Source organism: Hippoglossus hippoglossus, chromosome 15 (genome assembly GCF_009819705.1).
Source record: "Hippoglossus hippoglossus isolate fHipHip1 chromosome 15, fHipHip1.pri, whole genome shotgun sequence".
Classification (NCBI taxonomy): domain Eukaryota; kingdom Metazoa; phylum Chordata; class Actinopteri; order Pleuronectiformes; family Pleuronectidae; genus Hippoglossus; species Hippoglossus hippoglossus.
The window spans coordinates 21,785,033-21,809,607 of NC_047165.1; the positions used below are offsets into that span (position 1 = coordinate 21,785,033).

At 41.6% G+C, this 24,575-nt stretch overlaps 2 protein-coding genes and 1 long non-coding RNA gene across 41 annotated transcripts in view; 2 read left to right on the forward strand and 1 right to left on the reverse strand.

The window, feature by feature from the left end:
• Window positions 1-1,673: 1,673 nt before the first annotated feature.
• Window positions 1,674-13,619, reverse strand: asrgl1 (asparaginase and isoaspartyl peptidase 1). Of its 2 annotated transcripts, none has more exons than XM_034609384.1 (7): window positions 13,144-13,619; window positions 9,044-9,239; window positions 6,858-7,000; window positions 6,265-6,419; window positions 4,787-4,908; window positions 2,812-2,922; window positions 1,674-2,152 (listed from the first exon to the last, which is right to left on the reverse strand). In XM_034609384.1, exons 1-7 carry the CDS (start codon window positions 13,156-13,158, stop codon window positions 1,938-1,940), a joined length of 957 nt encoding a protein of 318 aa, XP_034465275.1. In that variant the 5' UTR covers window positions 13,159-13,619; the 3' UTR covers window positions 1,674-1,937. The 2 variants fall into 2 exon arrangements, with proteins under 2 accessions (XP_034465275.1, XP_034465276.1); XM_034609385.1 differs by lacking the exon at window positions 13,144-13,619 and adding an exon at window positions 10,517-10,625.
• Window positions 2,165-12,162, forward strand: LOC117775850. The gene is made up of 3 exons (XR_004616346.1): window positions 2,165-2,176; window positions 4,590-4,595; window positions 11,457-12,162. It is a non-coding gene; the product is annotated as an uncharacterized LOC117775850 (long non-coding RNA).
• Window positions 13,620-13,625: 6 nt separating the features above from the next.
• Window positions 13,626-24,575, forward strand: part of LOC117775846 (regulating synaptic membrane exocytosis protein 1-like) — an 89,666-nt gene continuing 78,716 nt past the window's right edge. For 26 of the 38 annotated variants that reach the window (XM_034609338.1, XM_034609352.1, XM_034609354.1 and 23 more), the window contains exons 1-2: window positions 13,627-14,122; window positions 18,955-19,029. In XM_034609338.1, the coding sequence (XP_034465229.1) occupies window positions 13,962-14,122; window positions 18,955-19,029 (236 nt within the window). In that variant the 5' untranslated portion in view covers window positions 13,627-13,961. Of the gene's footprint in view, window positions 14,123-18,954; window positions 19,030-24,575 lie in introns of all 38 variants that reach the window. The other 12 variants (XM_034609368.1, XM_034609365.1, XM_034609367.1 and 9 more) reach the window with 4 other exon arrangements.

Genomic DNA, 24,575 nt, shown 5'->3' on the forward strand with positions numbered 1-24,575 from the left:
GTAGGAACCTTCTTGCTGTGTGGTGACAGCGCTAACCACAATGCTGCACTTTCAAGTCCTTTATGCAACATGTGATCATGACTTAACCATATGATAAATGTAATACACAACCAACACATAAAGTATAATACAGAACACGTTAACATTAAGGGCAAGGCACAGAGTGTCATAGAAGACCCTTTGTCAGAGTAAGAAGACGATTTGTAGGCCTACACTTCAGAAATGAACTCTGCTATTTTTTTAATGCACTCATACCAGGAAGCAAGTCTCATGCTGTGTGCTGTCTACTTTGAAATATGATTCAAAAATCCTAATATGAACTAGCTCACGTGTTTATCAACATCACAGTACAGCAGGAATCAATCATACAGAGGAAAACAAGTGTTAATCTGAGACAGTTCAAGCTTCACTTATCACAGTTCCTGACTTTGACTGATGCTACAACAAAAGCAACCGGCTGTCGACTCTCTTGGTCCCTTTACTCTCAGCACCAAGAATTGTACTAAAACAGCACCATCTAGTGGCTGCAAAGAGGTGACACACACTCGGAGCCTTACACATCAGTGCACCTGCACACACAGACTTCATGGGTAAATGAAGCACACAATGTCCAGGGATTAAAGGAATTTATTGTCACCGTCAGTGTTTTGCTAAATGAAAGCTTCAGCATTAACACTCATCTGATCAGCAACACTTCACAAATACTGGCTCAGCCTCAAACTGTGCAGAGATGATGTCAGTGTTTCACCTCACACTACTACTACAGAACAATTCTCTGCGACAACACAGAGTTTAACTGTTCTCTGTGAAATACAAAGTGTGGCAGTAACTTCAATACATAAAATAAAGATGAACATTTGCATCAATTATTACGAAGGTGTCCCAGCAGTAAAACTGGCCCTTCATGTAAAATACGATCAACTGAGAAATTCACAAAAAGATTCTCTGTTTCTGTTCATTATATAAGCCTCAATTCTAATACTTACATGTTTGATATGAAATTACTTTCTATGTGAAAATGTATATATACTGTGCAAAATCAATAATGCCAGTCAATCATACCATCAAATTTGAACAAAACATTTTAACCAAAGATGCAAAAAGACACATACACAAGAAAACCCCTGTCTGCCAACTTCATTCTGCACAGATCAGGAATCAGTTTTTATTAAATAGTGCCTTTATGATTATAGCTTCACATTAGCTAGATGTTAGTCTTGAAGTTGGATTATCCATCACCTGAGTTGGTGACAGTAGTTCCACAGTGTGACACAGCTCCTGGTCCAGTTCAGTGAGCTCCTCAGCAGACTTGTGTTTTTTCGAGTGCTTATTTTTCTGATAAGTTTGGTTTTAAGTACTTATCTGATGATATAAAATGTGGTGACTTCTCATTGTGGAGCACATGTATCCTCAGGACTGTGTCTCCATCCCCCAATCGCTACTGCACAGACTGTGGCTCCAAATGCACAGGATGCAGCATTAGTATCCGGAGTGTTTGAGCTTCTTAATTTCTGAATAGTGGGAGGAAGTGGAGACGCGTCGTCCATCTTTATATACTGACTATGGTTCATGCTCATGTTGCTCCACACGATCATCTTACTTCATCAGGAAGTCTCATGAGTTTCCATATGATCTCTACATTCCTGCAAAGTCTTAGTTTTAATGATCGGGGTGAGGGTCTGGAGATAACGTCACCCATTTCTCTGCATCAAACAATCAATAGAAATAACAGTGTGTTCTCACCAATGTATCCATACATGAGGTACGTGGAGTGTAGTTATAATCAATACTACAATGGCTGTTTAACAGTAAACATAAACTAATTTCATCCAAATTATATTTCTATTGTTTACATTAGTATTAATCTAAATTATTTCTTTTGTCAATAAAAGCAACAATTAAGAAAATGATCAAACCCACATGTGTTGTATTTTCTGTCACTGTGGATTGTCAATGCTCTGTGTGAAGTGTTCCCCGGTGTACAGGCCATAGTGCAGGGTGTCTTTCTGAGCTGCAGCCCAGGCCATTTGCAGGCTGGAGAAGTGGGCGCCCCAGTGGCCCTGGGGGTCCACAGTCACCACCCCACCCAGACCACCCACTCTGCTCTTCATGTAGGCCAGGCCCAAGTCACTAGCGGCCTCCACCGACTGACCTGAGAACAGAGAGAAGAAGTGAGGTTGTTACACCAGGATGAAATTGGTGGATCCAAGGTTTCAGTGGTCACAACGAGCCTGTGAGCCTGTGAGCCTGTGAGCAGCAGCAGCAGCAGCAGCAGCAGCAGCAGCAGCAGCAGCAGCAGCAGCATGTCCACTGTGCTCTAACATAGGATCCTGTTTGGTGCACTGAAGTACAGCAGGACCCATCTTTGTGTGCGTGGAAATTCCATCAGGACATCAAATCTCGTACCAACCATCAAATCATGTTCATCATTGCGGACAGGTGTGTGTGACTCTTAGTTTGGTCAGTAACTACATATATAAATGGATGACAAGTGACGCAAAATCATTTAGCTCCCCCCGGTGGCTGGCTGCAGTATAGGTCATAAACCCTGCTGGGATGTTAACAGATCGGACATGGACCAGACAAAAAAAATCCAATTACACGTTAAAGGTTTTTTTTCAAGATTGTTTCTGTCATTTTAGGCAAGTTCTTCTATCGCACTGATATTTTTAGGCAGTTAAGTTTGGTTTTATGATTGACAGCTGAGATTGAATTGTGATTGGTTGGGCGAGTGTATGGATAATTCTGCAGCTCCACACAACAAAGTGACATCACTACCGTAAGATGGCAGCTTGTGTGTGTGTACATCACCTTGTTCCATGTGGAACAGGATGAGTCTTGCCAGAGTAACTTTCATGATGGCTTCTCCGTGGCCCGTAGTTGACACTGCTCCCGCCTGGTTGTCAGCATAACCCCCAGAGCCTAACAAACACAAAACATGTTCACGTTATGTCACCAGTGAATGTTCATCCAACATCCGGATGTTTATTTAACTTTTGAGGAAAAAGTCTGTTTGAAACATGGAGTGGGAAAAACAAGTAAGAGAAGATATGTAAGTAAATGTGTGACTGTGGAAAAATAATATGGTAGTTAAACTAGTTTGGTGCAACAGAAATGAGCTATAAATACAACAGTGGCTTACAGTGTTAACACTTCAGTTAACATCTTGAGAATCTGTTTACCTGATTAATGTAAGTCCAGTATCCACTCTTTTTTTAGCAGCTCTGTTTTGGTCTCCACCAACTGAAGAATGCTGTATATATGGCTCTTAAAATGCTAAATACTCAACTATTTTTACCAGCTAGCTCAGTAGGTCGTGTACAAAGAGGTTATCTGAATATTGATAGAAAGACATTTTTTTCTTCTCAAAAATTAGGTTGATTAGAACGTAGCTTTACCAAAACAGTAAACCTTGATAAGCTGAAAGACACTAAAATGCTCGGGGTCATGTAACAACTCTCAGTGCCTTTGCTAACACATTTTCCACATTCCATGTAATCATTTGTTATATTTATGATCATTGTTAATATAAATATATGGATTACTTAGTGCAGCTTCAAGTTCTTATATGTACAGTGTTGCAAAAAAAAGCCAGAGTTCCAACAGTTTGTTGGAATGTGTTGTGACTCATTTAGTATCTTATTTGTAAAGGATTAATGACATACTTGTCTGCAAATGATATCATAATTCCCTAGATGAAAGGATAATGCCTTAGGCATCAACAAAAGTAAGAAAACATGGACATTTTATTACCTTGACCTCAGCTATATTTAAACTTTGTCAAATTATTCTAATTTTCAAAGCTTCAGCTGGTTTCCAGTGAAACCATTGTTATGGGAGAGGAGAAGGAGTAAATTTGCTTGTTTGTTTTATTATGATTTTTGGTTGAAATTTGTGTGCCTTTATTTGATATCACCGTAAAAGATAGACAATAAACAGGGTAAGAAAGTAGGTGGATGACAGACAGTGAATGGAGTTTCACCAGGGACCAGCAGCTCCAAGCGTATGCGCCCATGGAGTATGCGCCTTTACCATTCAGCCACTGGGTCGCGCTGTAGCAGTAAAATTTGTGTGTAATAGATTAGCAACCTGACCTGGGTGTACGAATCATAAATGTGTATGAATAATAAAAATGAAGAATGTTGTATCTATAGAGATTCCAGTCTGCAGAAGCAGCCAATGACTTTAAAACGTTTGTTTGTATGTTTGTGTCTTGTATGAAAATGACGACTTCTTCCATATGATGTTTCAACATGTTATTGAACAGTTTTGACCAGAGAGGCTTCATTAGTCACTGCAGACGTGTATTTCAGAGCGAGGCTGTACTCCGTCCACTGACTCATGACAGTTCAATCATTCATTGACTGATTTAACAGATTGCAGGGGGCTGACATTGCCAAAATCCACTTGCTTCTGTTTACTGAACTTAAGAATAAACAACCCTAGGATCATTTGAGACCCTGTCCCACCGATGGAAACTCATTCTCTCAAATTACATGCAACATTTGTATATTAGTATGAGCTGGCTTTCATCTGATATGATGAATATAAACTGGTCAGTAATACACTGGTTGTATTGTATTGCACAGTGCAATGTGTCAGCACAGTGTATAATCTGTTGTCAGTCATTTATTAACCAGGTGCACTTTGTTTACTGACTAACTGCACATTACAAACTTGGACTGGTCATAGGCCAACAGACGGCTGAAGACAGGGCTCCGCCTGTCTCTCCAAACATGTTCCATTAAATGGTCTAAACTACCAAACTTGATGTGTGCAGTCTGACCTATGCAGGGTGTGTCGCCCACTCGTCCCTCCATCTTGTTCAGCATTCCACCGGTGGAGGTTGCACAGGCTATGTTTCCCTCGCTATCCACTGCCACAGCTCCGACTGTGCCCATCTTCCCCCTACACAAAGAAACATCAAGGAAGAGCAGAACAAAGTTTGACTTACTTCATGTGATTCTAATGAACACTGAAGGTCCTATTCAGACCAATACTAGGACCAGTCCTGAGAGATTTTGTAACAAGTGGACAGCTTTAAGTTAATCTGTTCACATGTGGCATTAAAATGCATCCTGTGACCATTTGTGATTGGGTCCCACTTCCCTGCTCTATATGCAAATAAATGAGTACGTCATGTGTTGATCAGTGTTGATTTTGTGGCAGTGGCTAAAAAATAATCAACATATGGTCATTGGGAAGTGGAAAAATACTTTATATTCATTATGAAACTGTAGAGGCTCAGATGACGTTAGCTAAGTAGAAGGTCTTTCATGTGGCCCAGGTTGCATTTGTTTTCATACAGCAAAAAAAAGGGGGGCACTTACGTCCTAAACCACCATCTAAACGTCCACAAACTGAACTGAATGAACTGGAGTTTGCCTTTCACACTGGCACAACGCGGAGACCATGTGTTTTTGTGCACAGCACATGAGACTGGTGTCGGCTCTTATCACCAAAAACTCTCTTGGCATCTTCATCGGATGCTTCTACTTGTGTGGCAAAGCTTTCATACTGAGATTTTTGTATAGTTTTTTTAATTTTCTCTTCAACCCCCCCACCGCTGTGTTCTCACATCAGCATTTTCTGCGGACTATATACCCGGGGGCCAGCTGGACAAAGACCAAAGAAACTCTGGAGGCTCTCACTCGGACATTTGCGTTCACACATAGAGCCCCTGCAGAGAAAGTCCGGAGGTTCTCTGGAGTTGTCTGAAAGCAGCTTATTAGGCCTGATTGAGGGACCTAAGGAGCCACCTTAGCCAAATGGAAAGCATCCATCCAGCCACTTAAACCTGAGGGTCGCTGGGGGGCTGGAGCTGATCCCAGCTGGCACTGGGAATTAGGCACCTTGACTTGTCGCCCATCAGTCACAGGGCTGACACATGGATTCACACTCACACCTATTGGCAATTTAGAGTCACCAATTAACCTGCATGTCATTGGACTATGGGAAACAGGAAACACAATGTGCCACCCCCAAATGGAAAGACCCATATGAGTGTTTTGAACATGCAGAATAAAAAATGCATCAACAGCAGAGAAGTTGATTAAACAGCAGGAGCGTTTTAAAAAGTGTGTCTGAAGGTTTTGATTTGTGACATGTTTTTGTCCTGTGTAGAAACTATGGTCAGAATGAACAAAAGTTGTACTTTTAGTGGTTCTAACTGTGAGGAGTCACAGCTCTGTGTACTTCCATTCTTAAAGATTGTATCATGACTGAAACGCGTGCTAATAACTTCAAAGTCATGTCATGCCTCACATTTGGCACTCCACAGGGTTGGCATCGGGGGCCAAGTTCTTTTTCCAGCGCATACGGGAGTACTCTGTGATGAGGGACTCCAGGGGGACCTCAGGGACACCCATGGCCCGGGCGAACTGACTGGCGCCCTCTGCTGTCAGACACGCGTGGCTGGTCTGAAACAGAGAACAAAGTGCACATTTATAAAAAGCATCACTTAACTATTACAAAGCCTCTTTGCATGTGAAAACCAGAGCGACTGTTCGAACTACACAGCAGCTATAAGTATTGTTCTACATTCACATTTCAATCCTGGGACACAGTTCCTTGAGTTTGCTGTGAAACTTGCAAACATTGTTAATATTAGCAAAGTTGAGACATAGCTCTGTGTTTATAATTTTGCAGCTACACACATAGACATCTGCATCTGTATCTTCAGTTTGGATATGGAATAATGCTTCCAGTAAATGCAGAATGTAGGAATAAACAAGGGGTTGTAAAGATAGTCATGCACAGTAGTTAAATGAATGAGTTTATACATAGAGACACATACTTCATATTTACCTTTCATGTGAGTAAATGTTTTATAGATTAGATGCAGCATGTGTACACACCTTGTCCATAACCAGTCGTGCTAGCTGAACAGGGTTGGCTATGTTCCGTACAGCAGAGACTGCACCGCTTCCCAGCGTTTTCCCATCCATCACAATAGCGTCCATCTCCACCTCCCCTTTGATGTTCAGCACTGAGCCACACCCTGAAAGATGATTAAAGAAACTCTTTGATGATGTCTTGCCACTTGGGAATAAAGATTTTTTTCAGGTGTAGAGAGGTGACATTTGGTTTTTGGGTGGAGCTACTTCTTTTCATGCATGTGATTCCTACATGTAACAGCAATAAGCCCATTGGTTTTAGATTTTTCTTGTGTACAAGTGCACTAGTTGGCCCGATGGTGGGGTCAGTTTGATACACTTGCCATATTTTAATTGCACCCACAGTGTAAACAGACTGCATTTTCATCAAGCAGACTCAACACACAGTGTTGACTCTGAGTGTGAAAGTTGTTTTATGTACAGTACAGTCTATCAATGTCTTGACAGAAGCTCTGACTGCATAGTCCCACTGATTGAATGGAACATGGTCCAACATGGTGAACGCTTCTCATGATCCCTGACTTTCCAAATCCGAAGAGCTGCTACTGTGACAAATACACAAAACTCTGTTCAGAATTCTTTATTTTTTCAAGTTCCCTTGCTAATCATCAAACATAAACATTACTTTTAAATGATGTCAAATTATCACTAACTGATCTACACTTCGGTTTAATTCTTGAACTTGTTGGACCTGATTGCAGCAGTTTAAGCCACTGACCATGATTCAGTGATACACTTCTCATTTGACATGGTTCCCAGTCCACAAAATAACATAGAGGAAGAACAGGGGATTGGGGAGTGGAAATCACTGGGCAACATTTGCCTTATTACAAGTCAGTGTACCATCATATTGATTTTGTCGCTGATATTTGAAAGTAAACTAGTTGATAACCGTAATATTGATTAGTGGCATCAGTGACCACTGAGCTCGTAGGCCACCTCTATCGTCCACATTAAAGATCCGTTTTGTAGGATTAAGGGGGACCTATTCGCAGAATTGAAACTTAATATTCATAGTTATGTTTTCATGAGTAAACAATCACCTGAACCTACAAACCGTTGTGTTTTCATTACCTCAGAACGAACCCTCTCTATTTGCATTGGAAGCGTGGAGCTTGTCATGTTGCACTACCATGTTTATTTAACTGTAGCCCACAATTGACAAACCAAACACTGGCTCTATAGAGGTACTTTCACTTTCACTTTAAGTTACCAGGGTACACCCATAGGTTATCCTGCTAGAGTGAGGAGTATTCAGTTGGTTGCAATATGCAATACTAGATATCGCTAAAATCTACATACTGAACCTTTAAAGGTCCAGTGTGTAAGATTTAGGTGAAAGGTATCTATTGGTTGATATTGAATATAAAATAATCCTAGTGATGTTTTCACTAGTTTTCACCTAAATTATACAAATTGTTATTTTCTTTACCCTTGAATGGAATCCTTTATATTTAAATGCTTTATATTTACATCGGGAGCAGGTCCTCTCTACGGAGGCCGCCATGTTGTTTACAGTAGTCCAGACCAGACCAACTAAACACCTTTTGAGATTTAATGACAACTGAAGGCTACCACAGGTTCTCTTTCATGTTTGGAAGGGGACGATGAGGTGAGGGGGTATTCAGCTGCAACATGCAAATTCACCACTAGATGTCACTAAATCCTACACACTGAACCTTTAAACAAAAAAATTCAAAAATATCTAAAGTTGTGCAATATAATACCTACAGCACTTAGATTGTCAAGTTGTTGTAGTTGTGCATATACAAAGATTAATTGATGGACAAAACCAAACAAGACACATGCATTATCATCCAATGTTTGATTAAAGAAAGCAGCACATTATCTACACTCACAACTACAGCTTACACCATGACTATTACAGGTGAGCTGGGTAGCCATGGTTTAATATCAACACTGATTTTTTTTTAGCTTTGCTAGCACCACAACACATCTTGGTCGTTCATTGTTTAAAATAAATAGATCCAGACTTTTTCTCAGAGCATTTTTGGACTTGTCATATGTCTGAGTTTGAGTAGTTTGTTCTGAAAGTAATTTAATCTGTTAAACAGGTCAACGTGTCTGCTGGTGACATCATACTGGGAATAGTTATTAAGTACACACGTGTTGCGTTTTTACATTACCTGCATTAAAGGAGGGATTGTTCTCCAGCTGGGACACAGCCTCCACCACTGCATCCATGCTGCTGCCCCCTCCCCGGAGGATGGCATACCCCGCTCGGGCTGCTGAGCACACCCCCGAAGTGGTGTTCTCCGACCGCTCCTTTGGGATTTGACCCGCCCCTCCATGGACCACCACCACAGGCAACATGTCAATCACCTGACAAGGAAGTGAGGAAGGACAGAAGATGGAGGAGCTAGCGTTTTACAAATGTATAATTTCCTGCACTATTTTGGTCGAATGTGATGCTTCAAAATAAAGAGTTCAAATAAAGCATGGTAGATCTTTTGGTGTTGAAAGTTGTCTGAAAATAGTACATACAAATCAAAACTTAATTTCTGTTTCATTGTTTGGACTATAAGATAAAGCATCTTGCTTTTGTTTCCCTGGTGGCTTGAATGTACTATGATGAAAGAAGGTTATCAGAGACAACCGCTTAGAATATGAATATTATCATGTAACATATGAACCCTTAAAGCCTCTCAGGTCTTCTGCTATGTTGTGTCTGAAAATGAAAATTGAGCTGACTTTCCATTTAGTTTTCTCAAAAAATCTACAGTAAAATCTTGTGAAACTTGACATACAGACAGTGAGGGTCACCATGAACAAGAGTGAGGTGAAATATCTTTGTCATCCTTGAGGGTTTAAAAAAATAATAGTTGATAAGAGTAAGTTATGAGTGCCATATTGATATATATAATATATATATAATATTAGATTTCATATCCTTGTTAATGTCTTAAATATCTGTTATTTATTCAGATTTAGACACCTTTATTGATCCCAAGGAGCGCAACTGATTGGCAGCTCCTTGGGGCAAAGGTCAACAAACAAACAGAGGTCAGTGAAGTAGGCATTTTATGGTTTTTTTCTGTGGTTTTTTCACGTTTGAAGAATCAGTCCCTAGTTACTTCAATTGTATTGGATTTGGCTGCAACGCTGTTAACTACTGAAACTCCAACGGTGTTTTGTGGACTCAAAGACTTCACCCACCCCTCCATCTGCATAGTTGTGAGTAGAAAATTAGGTGGAGGTAAACTGTCGCTATAAGGAGGTAAAATAAATACCAATAAAAAGGCTATAATTAGATAATAAATATACTTTTATTACACATATTATGTCTCCTCTGAGATATCTCCATTCTTTCTGCTGGTGTGGTTAGAAAACATCTAAAGGATTACAGAAAGGTATAATATGTTGATCTACTGTGTAAACAGATATCAGAATAAATCGCATAAATCAAAATTAGGTAAACAATCTCCCAGATTACCTGAATTCGCCCAATTTAGATATAAATTCAACAAGACCTGCTGAGTGTTGTGTTCATGCTGAAGTGTCGAGTGTGAGAACAGTGAGGAGGACACGGTGGTGTTTTATGATCCTTAAACAGGTTGATAATTAAAACCAGTTCAAACATGACCGGCCCCAGTACTCACCCTGCAAACTGTCCTGTCCGACCACAGGTCAACGGGACTCGAACATGTGAAGCTCTGTGTTGGTTAATAAGGAGTCTGAGCCAGGACTGCGAGTGGTTCAGTCTCTCCACCATAAACAGGACATGAATAACACTTCCGACTTAATAAGGCTACGGAGCAGCATGTCCGGGATGTGACGTTTTCAAAATAAAACACGCTTACATTTAATTTGAATCGGACACTAATCATTGAAAACAAATGAGAATTAATGAGTGTTGTTAAGTTTCCTCGAAGATGAACACACCGAAAGACACGCACAATATTTATATTTAATCTGATTAATATAATTATATTAATCACAGTTGTAAATTCACTGGTAGGATACCATGCTTTGAATAGCTTTCAACAAACATAATATTTAATATAAACATTTTATGTTTTATTTTACGTCTTATTATCCCACGAGCACTCATATATATTCTTTATTCAATTTTAAATGTTTACTTTTGTTGTACATTCGTATATATATTGTGAGTAAAGGTTAAAAAGTAAAGCTTTTGCTAAACTAAAGCTCTGCAAACATGCTTGTGAAGAGATTATGCAAAGCCGATCATTTATTATAATAACGTTGTTGTATTTATTATTTTATTATTATTATTAGTAATAATTGTAGTACTAGAATGTATTAGTAGTTGTTGTTGTGGAAGTAGAAGTGATAGTAAGCTAGTAGTAACAAGTTAAATAGTTGTAGAACTGGTAGTAGTAGTAGAAGTATAGTAGGCTAGTAGTAGTATACTACTACTGTTGTAGCAATAGTTTATTAAAATTGGTCTCAGAATTGCGACTGTTTCCAAATTAGTAGTAGAAATAGAAGTAGACGTAGTACTTGTTTGCTTTTATTTAGTACTTGCTTTTGGAAGTGAGACAGTACACACTATACCTGGCTTTCTCTGCCATCAAGAGAAATCTCCTTATAAATGAATCAGAGCTGTTGAACATGTCAAGCAAGTATGTGTTGCATTTCAGAGTTCTTATTCAACATATTGTTTGTTGGTTTGGTTGTGTTAAGGGATGACGATGGATTTAATAAAATGAGGTATTGAAATCAGACCACAGTAACCACAGAAAATGCTATCGCTGGCTGAGAGGCACACTTGAAACTTCTCTCTTCTGATTGAAGCACAGAAGCACAGAAGCTTTGAAGCGCTTCATTTCCACACCAGGTGTACCTCAGTAAGGTTAGGAGCTGTGCGGAGCTACAGAGGAGACAAGAGAGGGACAGGGATAAAGAGCACCAGGGACATACAGCGGGAACAATGATGATGATGAGTCACCACACTACACTTGCAGTTCAGTAGATGTGAGTAGGCCTGCTGCCCAGTGAGTGAGCTGATGGCCATCAGGCTAAAATACAAAGTCAGTTATAGTTATGTTTGGTCAAACTGTCTGACCAGGACTCAGCTGGTTTACAGTGTTGAGTTTGGGTACTTGAGGGTTCCAAGAGATGTATAGTCTAATTTTATAGCGTCTTAAAGCTGTGTGAAAGTCATACAATGCAATTCCGACTGCACATTGTATTATTTTATGAAGAAATATTGTGTGTGTGTGTGTGTGTGTGTACTTGTACTTGTATATTTGTGAGGACCATTTTGAGCATAGACCCTACAGAGTAGGGATATTTTTGGAAAGTGAGGATATTTCGGCCGGTCCTCACTTTTTCAAAGGCTTGTTTGAGGGTTAAGGCTTGGTTCTAGGATTAGGGTTATAATTAGATTTGGGTTAGGGTTAGGCAATTAGTTGTCATGGTTAAGGTTAGGGTAAGGGGCTGGCAAATGCATTATGCCATTGAATGTCCTCACTAAGATAGAAGTACAAGAATTTGTGTGTGTGTGTGGGAAGTGTTTGAAGGATGGATATAAGCAAGAAGGACTGAAGGAAGGAAGCAATGGAGGGAGGGAGGGAGGACAAAAAAGGGGGATGCGCGTCATTGCAACACGCACTGAGTGGTGGGAGGGAGGAGGAGGAGATTGCACACACTCTTACTGTGAAGGGTTTCATACATAGAAAATGGTTCTATATGATTGCATGCATTATTAAGTTATCCAAGTTAGTCATCCAGTGGGAATAAGTTTATTTTTTATGGTTTATTTTTGGAGCTTTTATGATGGATTTAAAATGTTTTAATGTGTTTGATACTCTTGCAGGCTGTGCATCTTTTATTACTTAATTTATTCAAAAATATGTTTCTACCTTTTGTTCTACTTTTGCTCCAAATAGTTGGAGTGTATAACAAATATGCTATTATTAGGTTTCCTTTTTATATTTCAAAGAACTCATTTAAAAACCTTAAATCAGCAGAAAAATGCACTTGGATCACTGTAGGACCAGTGTGAAACAGAATCATTTTATATTTATATTATATAAAATGTATATTCATTTAAATGTAACCCCCTAAAGGTCCTTAATTCAATTTAAATCTATCTATCTATCTATCTATCTATCTATCTATCTATCTATCTATCTATCTATCTATCTATCTATCTATCTATCTATCTATCTATCGGGCTTATCATTTAGCTATAAAACTTCTATCACTTAGCTAATTAGCTAATTAAAATGGTCTATGTCTGGGATGACCCACAATGCACCTTTGAGAAACCCATTATTTCCTGCGTGTGCTATAGGCTGCATGGCGTGAGCGCGCATCTCAAAGGCGAGTGGAGCCCCCCATTCTCAAATGAGGGCTGCGCGCTCCCGCCGCAGGAGAAGTGAGCGCGCTTGAGGGGCTGCGGTCCCATTGACGGTTCCGTCTCCCTGACAGCGGCAGCATCAGCAGCAGCAGCATCAGCAGCAGCAGCAGCAGCATCCGCGGCGGCGCTGCACAACAAGAAGTCTCCGCCTCGCCCCGCAGCATCACGGACAAGCCCACCGGACCGAGCGGAGCCCCGAGCCGCCATTAGGGACCCTCCTCCGCTCTCTGCCTGGCCGAGGACAGCGCGCGAGATCCCCGTCCCGTGTGCCATCATCCCTACACCGACAGCCGGTGACATGGGCTCCCCGTAACACGGAGGTGGTGGAGGGTAGAGGCGGGCGGGCGGGCGGTGGGAGGGGGGTGGGGGGAGAAGACAGCCGAGCAGCAAGAGGGAGAAGCAGAGGCTGAAAGACGGCAACCGGGACCACCATCACCGCTACTACTCCCACAGCCAGCACCGACACTGGTGCCGCCGCCGCCGCCTTCGCCGCTGCCGCTGCCGCCCTGGGTGCCCCCCGCCACCGCGATGGGAACTCCGCATCAGTCGCTCCAACCGCCGCTTTGTCCGTGGGCCATGTCGTGATCCGTGGACTCCGCCAGCGGGTTTTCTATCCGTGATCCCGACCGAGGCGAGGAGGAGGAGGAGGAGGAGGAGGAGGAGGAGGAAGAGGAAGAGGAAGAGGAGGGAGGGAGGAGAGGAAGGTGGTGGGGAAGATGTTCGCCTCGGTGGGCCCTCGGGGCGGCCCGCGCCCACCCGTCGCCCCGGCCATCCCGGAACCGGACCTGAGCCATCTGACAGAGGATGAGAGGAAGATCATCATGGCTGTGCTGGCTCGGCAACGGGAGGAGGAGGCGAAGGAGGAGGCCATGTTAAAGTAAGAGGGAGAGATAGAGTGAGAGAGAGAGAGAGGAGAAACAGAGTGTGTGAATGTGTTGTGTATGCATGTGTGTGTGTGTGTGTGTGTGTGTGTGCGTGTGTATGTGTGTGTGTGTGTGTGAGTGTGTGTGTGTGTGTGAGAGTGTGTGAGAGAGAGAGAGAGAGAGAGAGAAAGAGAGAGAGAGACTGGGCCTGAAGTCCATCCACCTCCATCTCTCCTATGGATCAAATGTTTCAGCATCGGGACTTCTTCTCCACTCCAATGTACCTGATCATATGTGTGTGTGTGTGTGTGTGTGTGTACGTGTGTACATCCTGCAGGTGCCTCCACTCAGAACTCACTCGCTCGCAAACCCATACAGGCAGCACCTCTGTGCATGGGGCCAAATTAGATCAGGTTCACGTCCAGTTTGCAGATTCTCACATGCTCCTGTGAGACTCTGTGAGCGCACGGTGGGTCAGGGTTAAGTTGCTCAGGAGGGAGGAAGAGGAGGATTGTGGGAGGATGAAGGTGTGTCACCATTCCCCATAATCGGCAGCATCACACTCCACTCAGATGGAAGAACAACAACTTCCTCATCTTAGCTCGTCTCCATAATGTCATCACGAGCGTTCACGCCGATGAGTCAAGCGGAGAGGGTTTGGACTTGGCCTGAAATATTTCATTGATAGATGCAGCAGCAAGAGAACTGCAGGAGGCTTGCTTGTGCTTGGCTTTGAGAATAGTAAAAGTAAAACCCTCCCTGTTGGCTTTCATCTGTGCAGCATCCATCTCAACAGCTGCTGTTTGCAGCTCAGGGGTGCGGTTGAGCCTTCCCCAGCCTTATGCACTGTATGTAGGCCAGTGCTCCTGCAACAGACATCACACAGGCGGTTATAGAACCAGTGGGCCTATAACAGCGTAGGAAAAAGGTGCCTGTGTAATGTCATTTTGAATCAGGAGTGACTTAGATTCACTGTGTGCATCCACCCCTGCCTCCTCCATATCACCACCATGCATGGAGAAACGTGTCCCCAACCAGATTTATTTGTCGCCACGATCGGCAACGGAAACCAACCCACGTCCACCCCGCTCCCCTCCACGACCAGAAAAATGCACAAAGTTGAAACGAATGCCTCTCTCACGTTCTCTGCCTGGCCTGCATGGAGCTGCGTGCATAGATTGGCAGCGAGAAAGATAGCACGACCCACCTAAGCAAGGCACTCTTCGAGCTTTACGTCCCTGTTCTATTTTAAGCACTCTGCGCGGACTGATAGCCCAGCACTGGAACGGAATATCGATTCATTGCATCTAAAGAAGGAAATGTCCAATATATATAACTCCAGCTCTAAGTGGCTGTGCATCATTTTCAGTAATGTATTAGATAGAGGCTGTGGATTCAGTCGTGTCATGCTGAAGCGTCTGCAGCTGAGGCAGGCTGTCAGCACATATATGTCCTAACATACTGGCTTCAGCACTGTTTCCTCTCATCACTTGTTTGGATGGAGACTGCCACAGCAAACCTGTGTGCATGCATGTGTGTGTGTACGTGTGTGTCTTTACGATTGGGTCTGCACTGAAAAGCTGCACTGGTTGACTAATGCATGGTGAGTGTACTTGCAGTAGAGTAGTGTGGGTTGTAATGCAGCGAGGTAGAAAATACTCTCATCTCTTGAGCAGTTATGTTAGATATATACTCACCATCAGTTTCCCTGCTATTGCAGTATATAGAATCGCAGTATATGTGTGTACAGTATACCCTGAGGGTGTATAGCTATAGCAACAATGATGTAAGTGTAGATACACAATGGCATCCAGTCAGTTATTATCATAGGGCAAACTGTTACATGATAAGAATGAGTTTCATTCACACAAAGAAATATTGACAAGCAGTAGATGATAGTTAACCTCAGCTTCAGTCCTGTACACAGCCTTAATTACATATTATAAATGGAAAAGTAAGATAAAACATATTGCTGTGTGACCCTTATAGCAATATAACAAAGCATCCACGAGCAGTGATGAGCATTCCCTCACTGTACTACAACAATACAAATTCACACTTGAGCTGTAACAATTGCCACAAATACCCAAAGCAAACAAACACAAACAACGATTCTCTTAACCAGTAGGAGAGTCGTCCATACTGCACCGAAACCAGAGGCTCAGGGGAAGTAAACTCTTGCATCTTGTTGCAATCACTTCACCTACATGGAAAGCATAGAGAAGGGCTAAATGTATGTAGCCTTACTCTGTGCAGGTATAGTTGAATGATGTGTAAGTGATGATGTGTATTTTAATTTCACTGAGAGCTACTACTGTATGTGTGAGTGCCCCTTGGAGATAGGAACATGCAAAACTTGTCTCAGGTTTAAAATAAATACACAGGGAACACCTATAACATGTATATGTATATGCACTGGGAAAACTTAAGACCACATCCATACAACTCTGTCCACACAAACATCTTGGTTCCATATACGGCCTAATAACACGCCTGAAAATAAATATCACGTGACTGCTCATGTACATTGGGCATGCGCGTGCTTGCCCAAATGTTTTAATTACACTGCCATTTCTTTTATTTGAAGCCTGTTGTGATGCTGGTACCAATAATGTGGTTCGAATCGATTCACCCAGACCATTCTGATACGTTGTATGTATTGGAATATATTTTTTTCCAGTCAGTGTCCGACGTCTGTTGGCCTCCAGTTGTTAAATTGTGTAATCCTTTACAGTTATCCATGTAACTCTATTATTAACACAGGACACGCGATTTGATACATTTTTACTTATACTGCATTAAGATGTTATAATAGTGAAACACTGAAACACATGTGAGGAGAACACAAACCTAATTTTAAGTTAAAGCTCGAGGATGTGAAATATGCCTCAGTCACCACTGTCAGTACAACAGGAAATCTTTAGTATCCTTGAGGAACAAGGGGATATCACCATAATGTGCCAACAGTGTCTCATAACGAGAGGGGTATCACCAGTATTGACGATAAAAAAGACATGTCTGTTGAGACAGCGTGGGCGTTGGCGGGGATCTCTCTCTCGAGTTCCCTCTGTGATCAGGCTGATCAGAGCTCACTGTTCATGTTTATGGATGAGACGGTTTTGAATCGCACTCTGAGGATGTCAGTGGACATATTGAAGGCATGTCATTGTTATCTAAGGCCTGTCATCAGTGCCTTAAGGTATACCCATTGTTGCCATGACAGTCAACACGTCAGTTTAGTTGTTATTTCGAGTATTTGTACTTTTTTTAGTGTGGTTGAGTGAGTGCAGTGTCATTTAAAGGTGGGTGGTGCTAATTAGCTACACGTCCTTCAATATGAACTCTCTTATAACTCATTAGAATGAGTTGTAACAAAACCTGAAAGGTTAGGGTAGAATTAATATATAGCGTTAACTGAACTAACTAAAAAAAAACACACAACATGAGGTTTTACAAGGACAGACTAGTGCAGATATTTGAAAACCATTTGCAGTGATGCTCCTGATATTTATATTTTCACTCACTGAGGAAGAGTTTAGTCTTTGATGACACTTTGTGAAAGTAACAGGAATGGCTTAGGACTTCCCTGTCCATTAAAGGTGGAGTTACTGAGTCTGGGGAGCGACTGTTGATATTTGAAAACAAATATACCCCTCCCATAATTGCTCCTTTAGAAGCTCCACCCCCCACATTCATGCACTGCCAAGGTAATGGTTTGTATTTATATAGTGCATTTTCTAGGCTTGATGACCACTCAAAGCGCTTTACAGGACAGTTTATTGCCATTCACCCATTCACTCACACATTCATACAGTGCATCTATGGGACTTTTTCTATGGGGGGGAAAATCGGGGTTCAGTATCTTGCCCAAGGACACCTGCAAGTTGATGCTCTACCCCCTCGGCCACAGCTGCCCCCACTGAACCACTGATCTCAATGAGTTGGAATTCGCCACCACAAACATAAACATTATCTGCAGACAAAATAAATTGTCAGTATTTACACAAACCACACATTCAACACCCTGAATCAGCCAGTGTGCGTCTGTCTGCCCATGAAAAAGTACTATTGTGAAAGTAACGTTTCAAGTGGCTAACAGTTGTTGTTCCTTTCTGAAATAGTAGTGGCGGTGTATGTTATCTGAGACCTCTTTTCTGGCAGTCCTCCCATCCCTTAATCGTAGACGGCAGAGGCATGAAGACATTATCTCGTTTTGAGTTCTAACATCTGGTTTCATTAAAAATCGCTCTAAGAAATGGGATAAGCATACTGTTAGCTATACTGTTTGTGATGGAGACCTCCGGGTTGCTCCCACTGCCCCATCACCACCACCCTGTCCTGTGCACTAGCATGAATATCCTTGTTGCTGATTGGCTGGGAAATTGTTGTAGTGTTTAGGTAGTACACCTTTCTTTCTTTCCCAAATACAGAGCCAGAGTATTTTTTAAACCAGAGGAGATAGCAGAATTTAACAAAAAGTGTATTAAATAATATGCTTACCTGACCTTTCTAGGTCCAGTATGTGGGATTTAAGAAGATATATTGGCAGAAATGGAATGTAATATTCATCATTACTTTTCAATAGTGTGAGACTGAGACTGTTTTTGTTGAACACTGGCTCTTTAGAGACTCGATGTTACCTAAAGGCCACCATAGGTTTTCCTAAATGCTTAGGAGGGGAGGATGAGGTGAGGGGTATTTATGTCATTGCACACTGCAATCCAACCTCTTACAGTTAATTGTTCATCGCAAAAGGGAAATATAAAAGTATATAAATGAACCCAATGGAACAGAAAACTTGTTCTTGACCTGTGCTAATAGTAGTTTTTAACTTTGTGTCTTTCAGAGAAGAGAAGCCTATCCAAGCAAGAACGGTGAACCTGGTCGGGCAGAAGAAACCTCCACAGCAAAATGATGTCCGGTGAGTGGCACCAATATTATTCAACCCCGGACTGTTTGAAATGGGCTAAATATTTGTTTTTGCATCACTATAACGTCACTTCACCCCTGTGGACGACAACAACCTCTCAGTGGCAGGCAGCCTCACATTCATGCTTTGTTGTGAAACCTTTTTCACACCTTGGATGAGTCAACAGTATAAAAGATAAACCTGCATTCTGGTGTTTTTCAAGCGTGACTCAAGACATGATTATGCAATTTGTGTGATACTCTAAGTGGGATGATGCTGGTCAGACACCTCATTTTGATTGTTCATTTATATTTAGGAAATACGCTTCATGTGGTGTCACTGAAAATGAAACATTTCAGTCAGCCCTCTTTACTTTCTGAGTGACTGTGTTTCCTGTTAAAGCCACACACAAAGCCCAGCTTCAGTCTGTGATCCATCAATGTTCAATACCAGTGTCAAAGGTGAAGATGGACAGGATGAGTCCTGTCCATATCCTGTTGAGTCATTTGAAACAAGCTGGTGTTGTGGTCCTCCTCCTCCATGGCTGCTCTCAGATGCGTCTCACAGTTTGCTCAGCTGCCTGTCTGGAGGAATGACTTCCATCGCAGATATGTGTGTGTGTGTGTGTGTGTGTGTGTGTGTGTGTGTGTGTGTGTGTGTGTGTGTGACATGTTTTACTTCAACTTCTCCTTGATATCTGGAATCTCACATGAGCACTGTGATTTATTATTAGAAATGCAAATCAGCTGCCAGTTTTATTTGCCCAGAAGACTCAGACTTAGTAACTGTGCTTTGCGCACATGTATTGAGGGTCTGAATGACTGATGCACAGTGATGTTTGTCAGCAGATCCTTGTGAGATTGGTGGTGCTGGAAGCTTGTGGTTACTCACAGAACCTGGTGGCAATGATTCAGCCGCAGAGCACATTAAAAAAAGCTAAATGTTTTCTAGGCACGACTACAACATTTTTTTTAAATCCCTCCATCTCTTTCTCCACATTTTACTAGAGTAAGACTTCTTCAGGCAAACAGTCAGACAAAACTAACAACTGTGTTGTGAAACTATTAACAATAGGCCGACTAATTTATCGTCATCGTGATTCTGAGAAATACTATTGAAGATTTTCCTCATATTGTGCTGGATGACAGAAGATGTTATAACTCTGAGTCTTGTCTCGGTGGGATCTCCCACACAGTAATGGCTCAAGACTTTGTTACAGGATACTTTTTGACATAAAAAGCATTAAAACTGTCCTTTCTTGGCGACCTTAAGGTAACTCTATATCATCATTATATCATTAAAGTGACTGCTGTGAGGTCAAAGTTAAAAGTAAACTTTAAATGTCAATTTACAAGAGGGAAAATATCTTTGCTTCTATGTTCCTCTAAACCTTCCAATCATTGCCAGCTTGCTAACTAACGTCCCAGAGAGAATGCAGGTGGTTAGACTTTCTCTGGAGTAATGCTTTTCATCTCATTTCCAATTAGTGGAGATTGGATGCTTGATGGGTTGGTCAAGAGTGATTCCTTATAATGGCTCTGCTCAGTCATCATCTTTCCTTTACCACTGTGTGTGTGTGTGTGATTGTAAACTCTGGTTATTTGATCAGTGGTCGCTAATAGAGACTTGAATTGCCAACACTACTTGAAATGAACTGTTATTTTTTGATGTTATATGAGCATTTCCACGCCATCAGCTAGTTTCATTCATTTCTGTTCACTGTGACTCCTGTGGCCTGTAGTGTCTTTTTTTCTGCCACACAATGATCAAAGGATAACGCTTGTTTTTTGCTTTATCTGTGTGCACTGTGTGTGTGTGTGTGTGTGTGTGTGTGTGTGTGTGTGTGTGTGTGTGTGTGTGTGTGTGTGTGTGTGCTGGATCAGACTGTGAGGTGGGATTACAAAGTAAGTCAGCTGGAGCACATCTGACTCTCCGAGGAATCCCACAATATGGCCCCCGTTTATAACATTATACAATCTGTCCCTCTCTGGTCAGTATTCCCCACATTATTCACCAGACATAACAGACAGTGTTGCTCCTGCAGAACTGGGACAGAGATAAAACCATGTCTAGTCCAAACCACACCAATACAGGACAGTTTTAACTTGTGATATTGGAAAATAAAACATTTATATTTTAGCAAATTATTAGAGCTAGTCTTTGGTTTATCCGTTCTGTTTGACTGTTTAGTTAATGGTAATACTGCTTATATATAGTATATATATATATATTTAGATTAGTCTTTACAAATTTTTCACTTTCCAGTTGGTTCAACTCATGTAATGTGAGTAATATACTTGCTTTTTTCGTATAAAACTATTCTCGCTTGAGTAAACTGGATTTGTGTTGCTGGAGCTCAGCTGTGCAAATGTGCAGTAGAACAGTACAAGAACTTTCCATTGTCGGTACTGTAGTGTGTTCAGGGTAGGGTAGCAGAGCCTCGCAACATGGTTGTAGACATAAATTGAGATAAGTTGTAAGTCATTATACATGCCACCTGGCATATATGCCATTCAGTTCTTTTTTTTTAATAGAAGATGCAGGATGTAATTTGGGACAGCTGTGGCTCAGGAGGTGCAGGGTCATCTACTACCCAGAAGGTTGGTAGTGTGATCCCTGGCACCTGCAGTCTGCATGCCAAAGTGTCCTTGGGTAAGATACGGAACCCCAAATTGCCACTGATGGCTTTGCTGGCAGTGTATGGATAGCATGTGATAGAAAAAGTGCTGCATGTCGATGTGTGTGAAAAGGTGACTGTGGTTTATCCTGTATAAGTGTTTTGACTGGCCGATAAGACTAGAAAAGCGCTATATAAATACACTACATTTACCATTGAGATTCCATGAGCGAAGCTATGTGCACGGTTGTTAACTCCCAGAATTGCATGTAAAGTATTTATATTAGTCAACCTATTGCTGCTAATAAATATTGCTAGGTCAATGTCTTTGCTTGTGTCTATTGCAGTCTCATACTTAACCTCTGTTGACATGGATGACATTGCATCAGTCGAAACACACTGGATCTCTAAGGCTACATCTACTCTGATGTATGTCCACACAAGCATTTTGGCTCCTTATCAGTTTTATTCCCTGTCCATCCTAACATGCCTGAAAACACATATCACGTTACCACCCACGTACACTGGGCATGTGCATGTTGGCGTACTCAGGAAGCATTTAGTTAGTACTTGAGAATGGAGCAAGATTGCTCGAATAACAGCTCTTACGTCTCCTACACATGTAAACGGTTGTTCATTGTAAAATACAGGGGGGGTCATGTGGTAGAAGCCTGAAATGCAGCCCCAGAGTTTTTAAACTAAAATGGGCTTGGCAGCATTTCCAAACATCTTTGTTTCAGCTCTAAAAGAAGTTGCTTGGAGTAGTTTGCCAGGTGTATCTGCAGGACAGTTGATGTGTTTAAAAAAAAAAAAAAACGTGGTAATGTGAATGAAGCCTAAAGCCCAATTTATGCTTCAGCGTCAAAGTAACGCTGTAATTAAGCAAGAAGCCTATATGCTCAGGGCCGCGCATTAATAGTTGTGTGTAGGTGTGTGTGAGTCGCATTGCAATCACACCGCTGAAACACTAGTCTTTCCCGCTAAAGATTATGTAACATGTGTGTGACATGTTAGTAGGTTTCACTGTATCAATAGAAAATGTACAGATTGCTGTCATAAATTACAACTTGTGAGATTTGGGAATGGATTCATTTACATGTTTTCAGTTATACTTCACCTCCTTTGCAGACTGGTCATATCTGGTGCATCACCTTTTTACATACGTAGGATATATTGCTCCACCCCATGCCTCTGTAATGGCAACATGGCTGCACTGCAGTGTAACATGTTTACACTTCACGTCTCTGAATGTGATTGGCCAGCTGTCCCTTGATAGCAGGGTACCATGGCGATGGCCCAGCAGCCCTGTAGTAACCTCGGTGAGCCCTGGGATTGGCGAGGAGTCATTTCCTCACTTCCTTTAGGGATTGGCTGTTATCCTGGTCTTCCCATGTGTCTCTGCTCCAGCAGGGACCGGGTAGGGACATGACACACTCATACATTTCTGCATGTTGAGAGTTTCGTCTCTATTGGGTAAGACAGAGGGCAGGCCTCATACAGTATGTTTAGAATTTTTTACGACTGGGTTTTCTCATACAGTTGTCAAATGAAAATGAATTCCTAGGCATTTGCTTTAAGGCCTATTGATTGTACCAGAAATGAAACAGTGTGAAAATTTAGTATCACGATTATAGTGCGCAAAACTATCACGGTAATCAATATTATTGTAGTATTCTTAAAATGTGCTGTGTATGTTAAAAAATTACTGATACACAAACTAATGTAATTTCCCCAAGGCTTATATCAACACAATATATTATCAATACAAATGATGATAGTATTTTCATTATTGATCAAAGGTTGACAACTTGATACATTAAGTGCAGACGTCCAACCCAAATGTCAGAGTAGGTACAAAATATCAGTGTTGGCTACGGTGGATGTTAGCATTTGTTAGCTATAGCCACAGATGACTAACAGTCCTTCAGCTGTTACAGCCCCCACCTGCCTGCTGCTCCCCCCGCCATGTTTTTACAACACACAACAAATGCTGCACTTGCTACACCTGCATCTCGGAGACTTGCTGACTTTGGTTGATGCTGGATGGTATCACCCAAATCATCACGGTAATTATGGTAATTGAAAGAGTATTTGACACAAATAACTGTCAGGAATTTTAGCACGGTATAAGTTGAAACAATGATCGTTTCATCCCTAGATTCTACCTATTCAACTTAATCTTCCACCATGTCTATTCAAAGACTCTTTTATGGACAGTGCCAGTTTACAAGAACTTGGTTGATCTGATCTGAGTCAAGAAAGTGAGCACTCAGGTGATCATATATGATTTGAACTCACCCCCTGATTTGAAAACTGATTTGAACCCAAGGGATCCTCTTCAACTGCACCCGTGTCCTGACAGGTGCGTCTCATGAGCCACAACCACCACTGGCCCCTTCACATTACAAATCTACAACAGTATTTTGATATTTAAACAATTGTCAGGATTTAAATGATGTAATTTCTTTGAAGAAGAGGGGGGTGACATCCCATCACATCCACCCTCAGACCGGGCTCTGTATATACAGTATGTGTGGGTACATGGCCGTCTGTGAATATGAACTATGTGTGTGAATTTTGATTGTTGGTGTGGAGGAGTGTTTGTGTATTTGTGTGTGTGTATACATGCTGTGTGCCTGTGTGTATACATGCTGTGTATATGTGTGCTTGTGCGGCCTGTCTGTGTATGGCATTGCCAGGCCATATGGAGCGCTGTCTGGGGAGCACACTACCCACTTAGCTCTGCTGTTGGCTCTGGTGCTCTCTCCATCTGTCCCTCTCTCTCTCTCTCTCTCTCCCGCCCTTCATCTTTTTTTCAGGCACTTATTTTTTTTAATTAGTTTAAGTTTAGTCTTATCTTTGTTTTTTTTCTTTCTCTAAGTTCATCCACCTCTTTCTCTCTTTCAGTCTACACTACATCCTTAACTTGTTAATCCACAAA

Bases quoted from the DNA above. Each gene is read 5' to 3' on its own strand.
- asrgl1 (XM_034609384.1), bottom strand. The intron at 4,909-6,264 runs GTGAGGCATGAC...TTCTTTGTGTAG, and splicing joins AACCCTGTGGAGTGCCAAAT to GGGGAAGATGGGCACAGTCG. The intron at 2,153-2,811 runs GTGATGTACACA...CTCTGTTCTCAG, and splicing joins CCTGTTCCACATGGAACAAG to GTCAGTCGGTGGAGGCCGCT.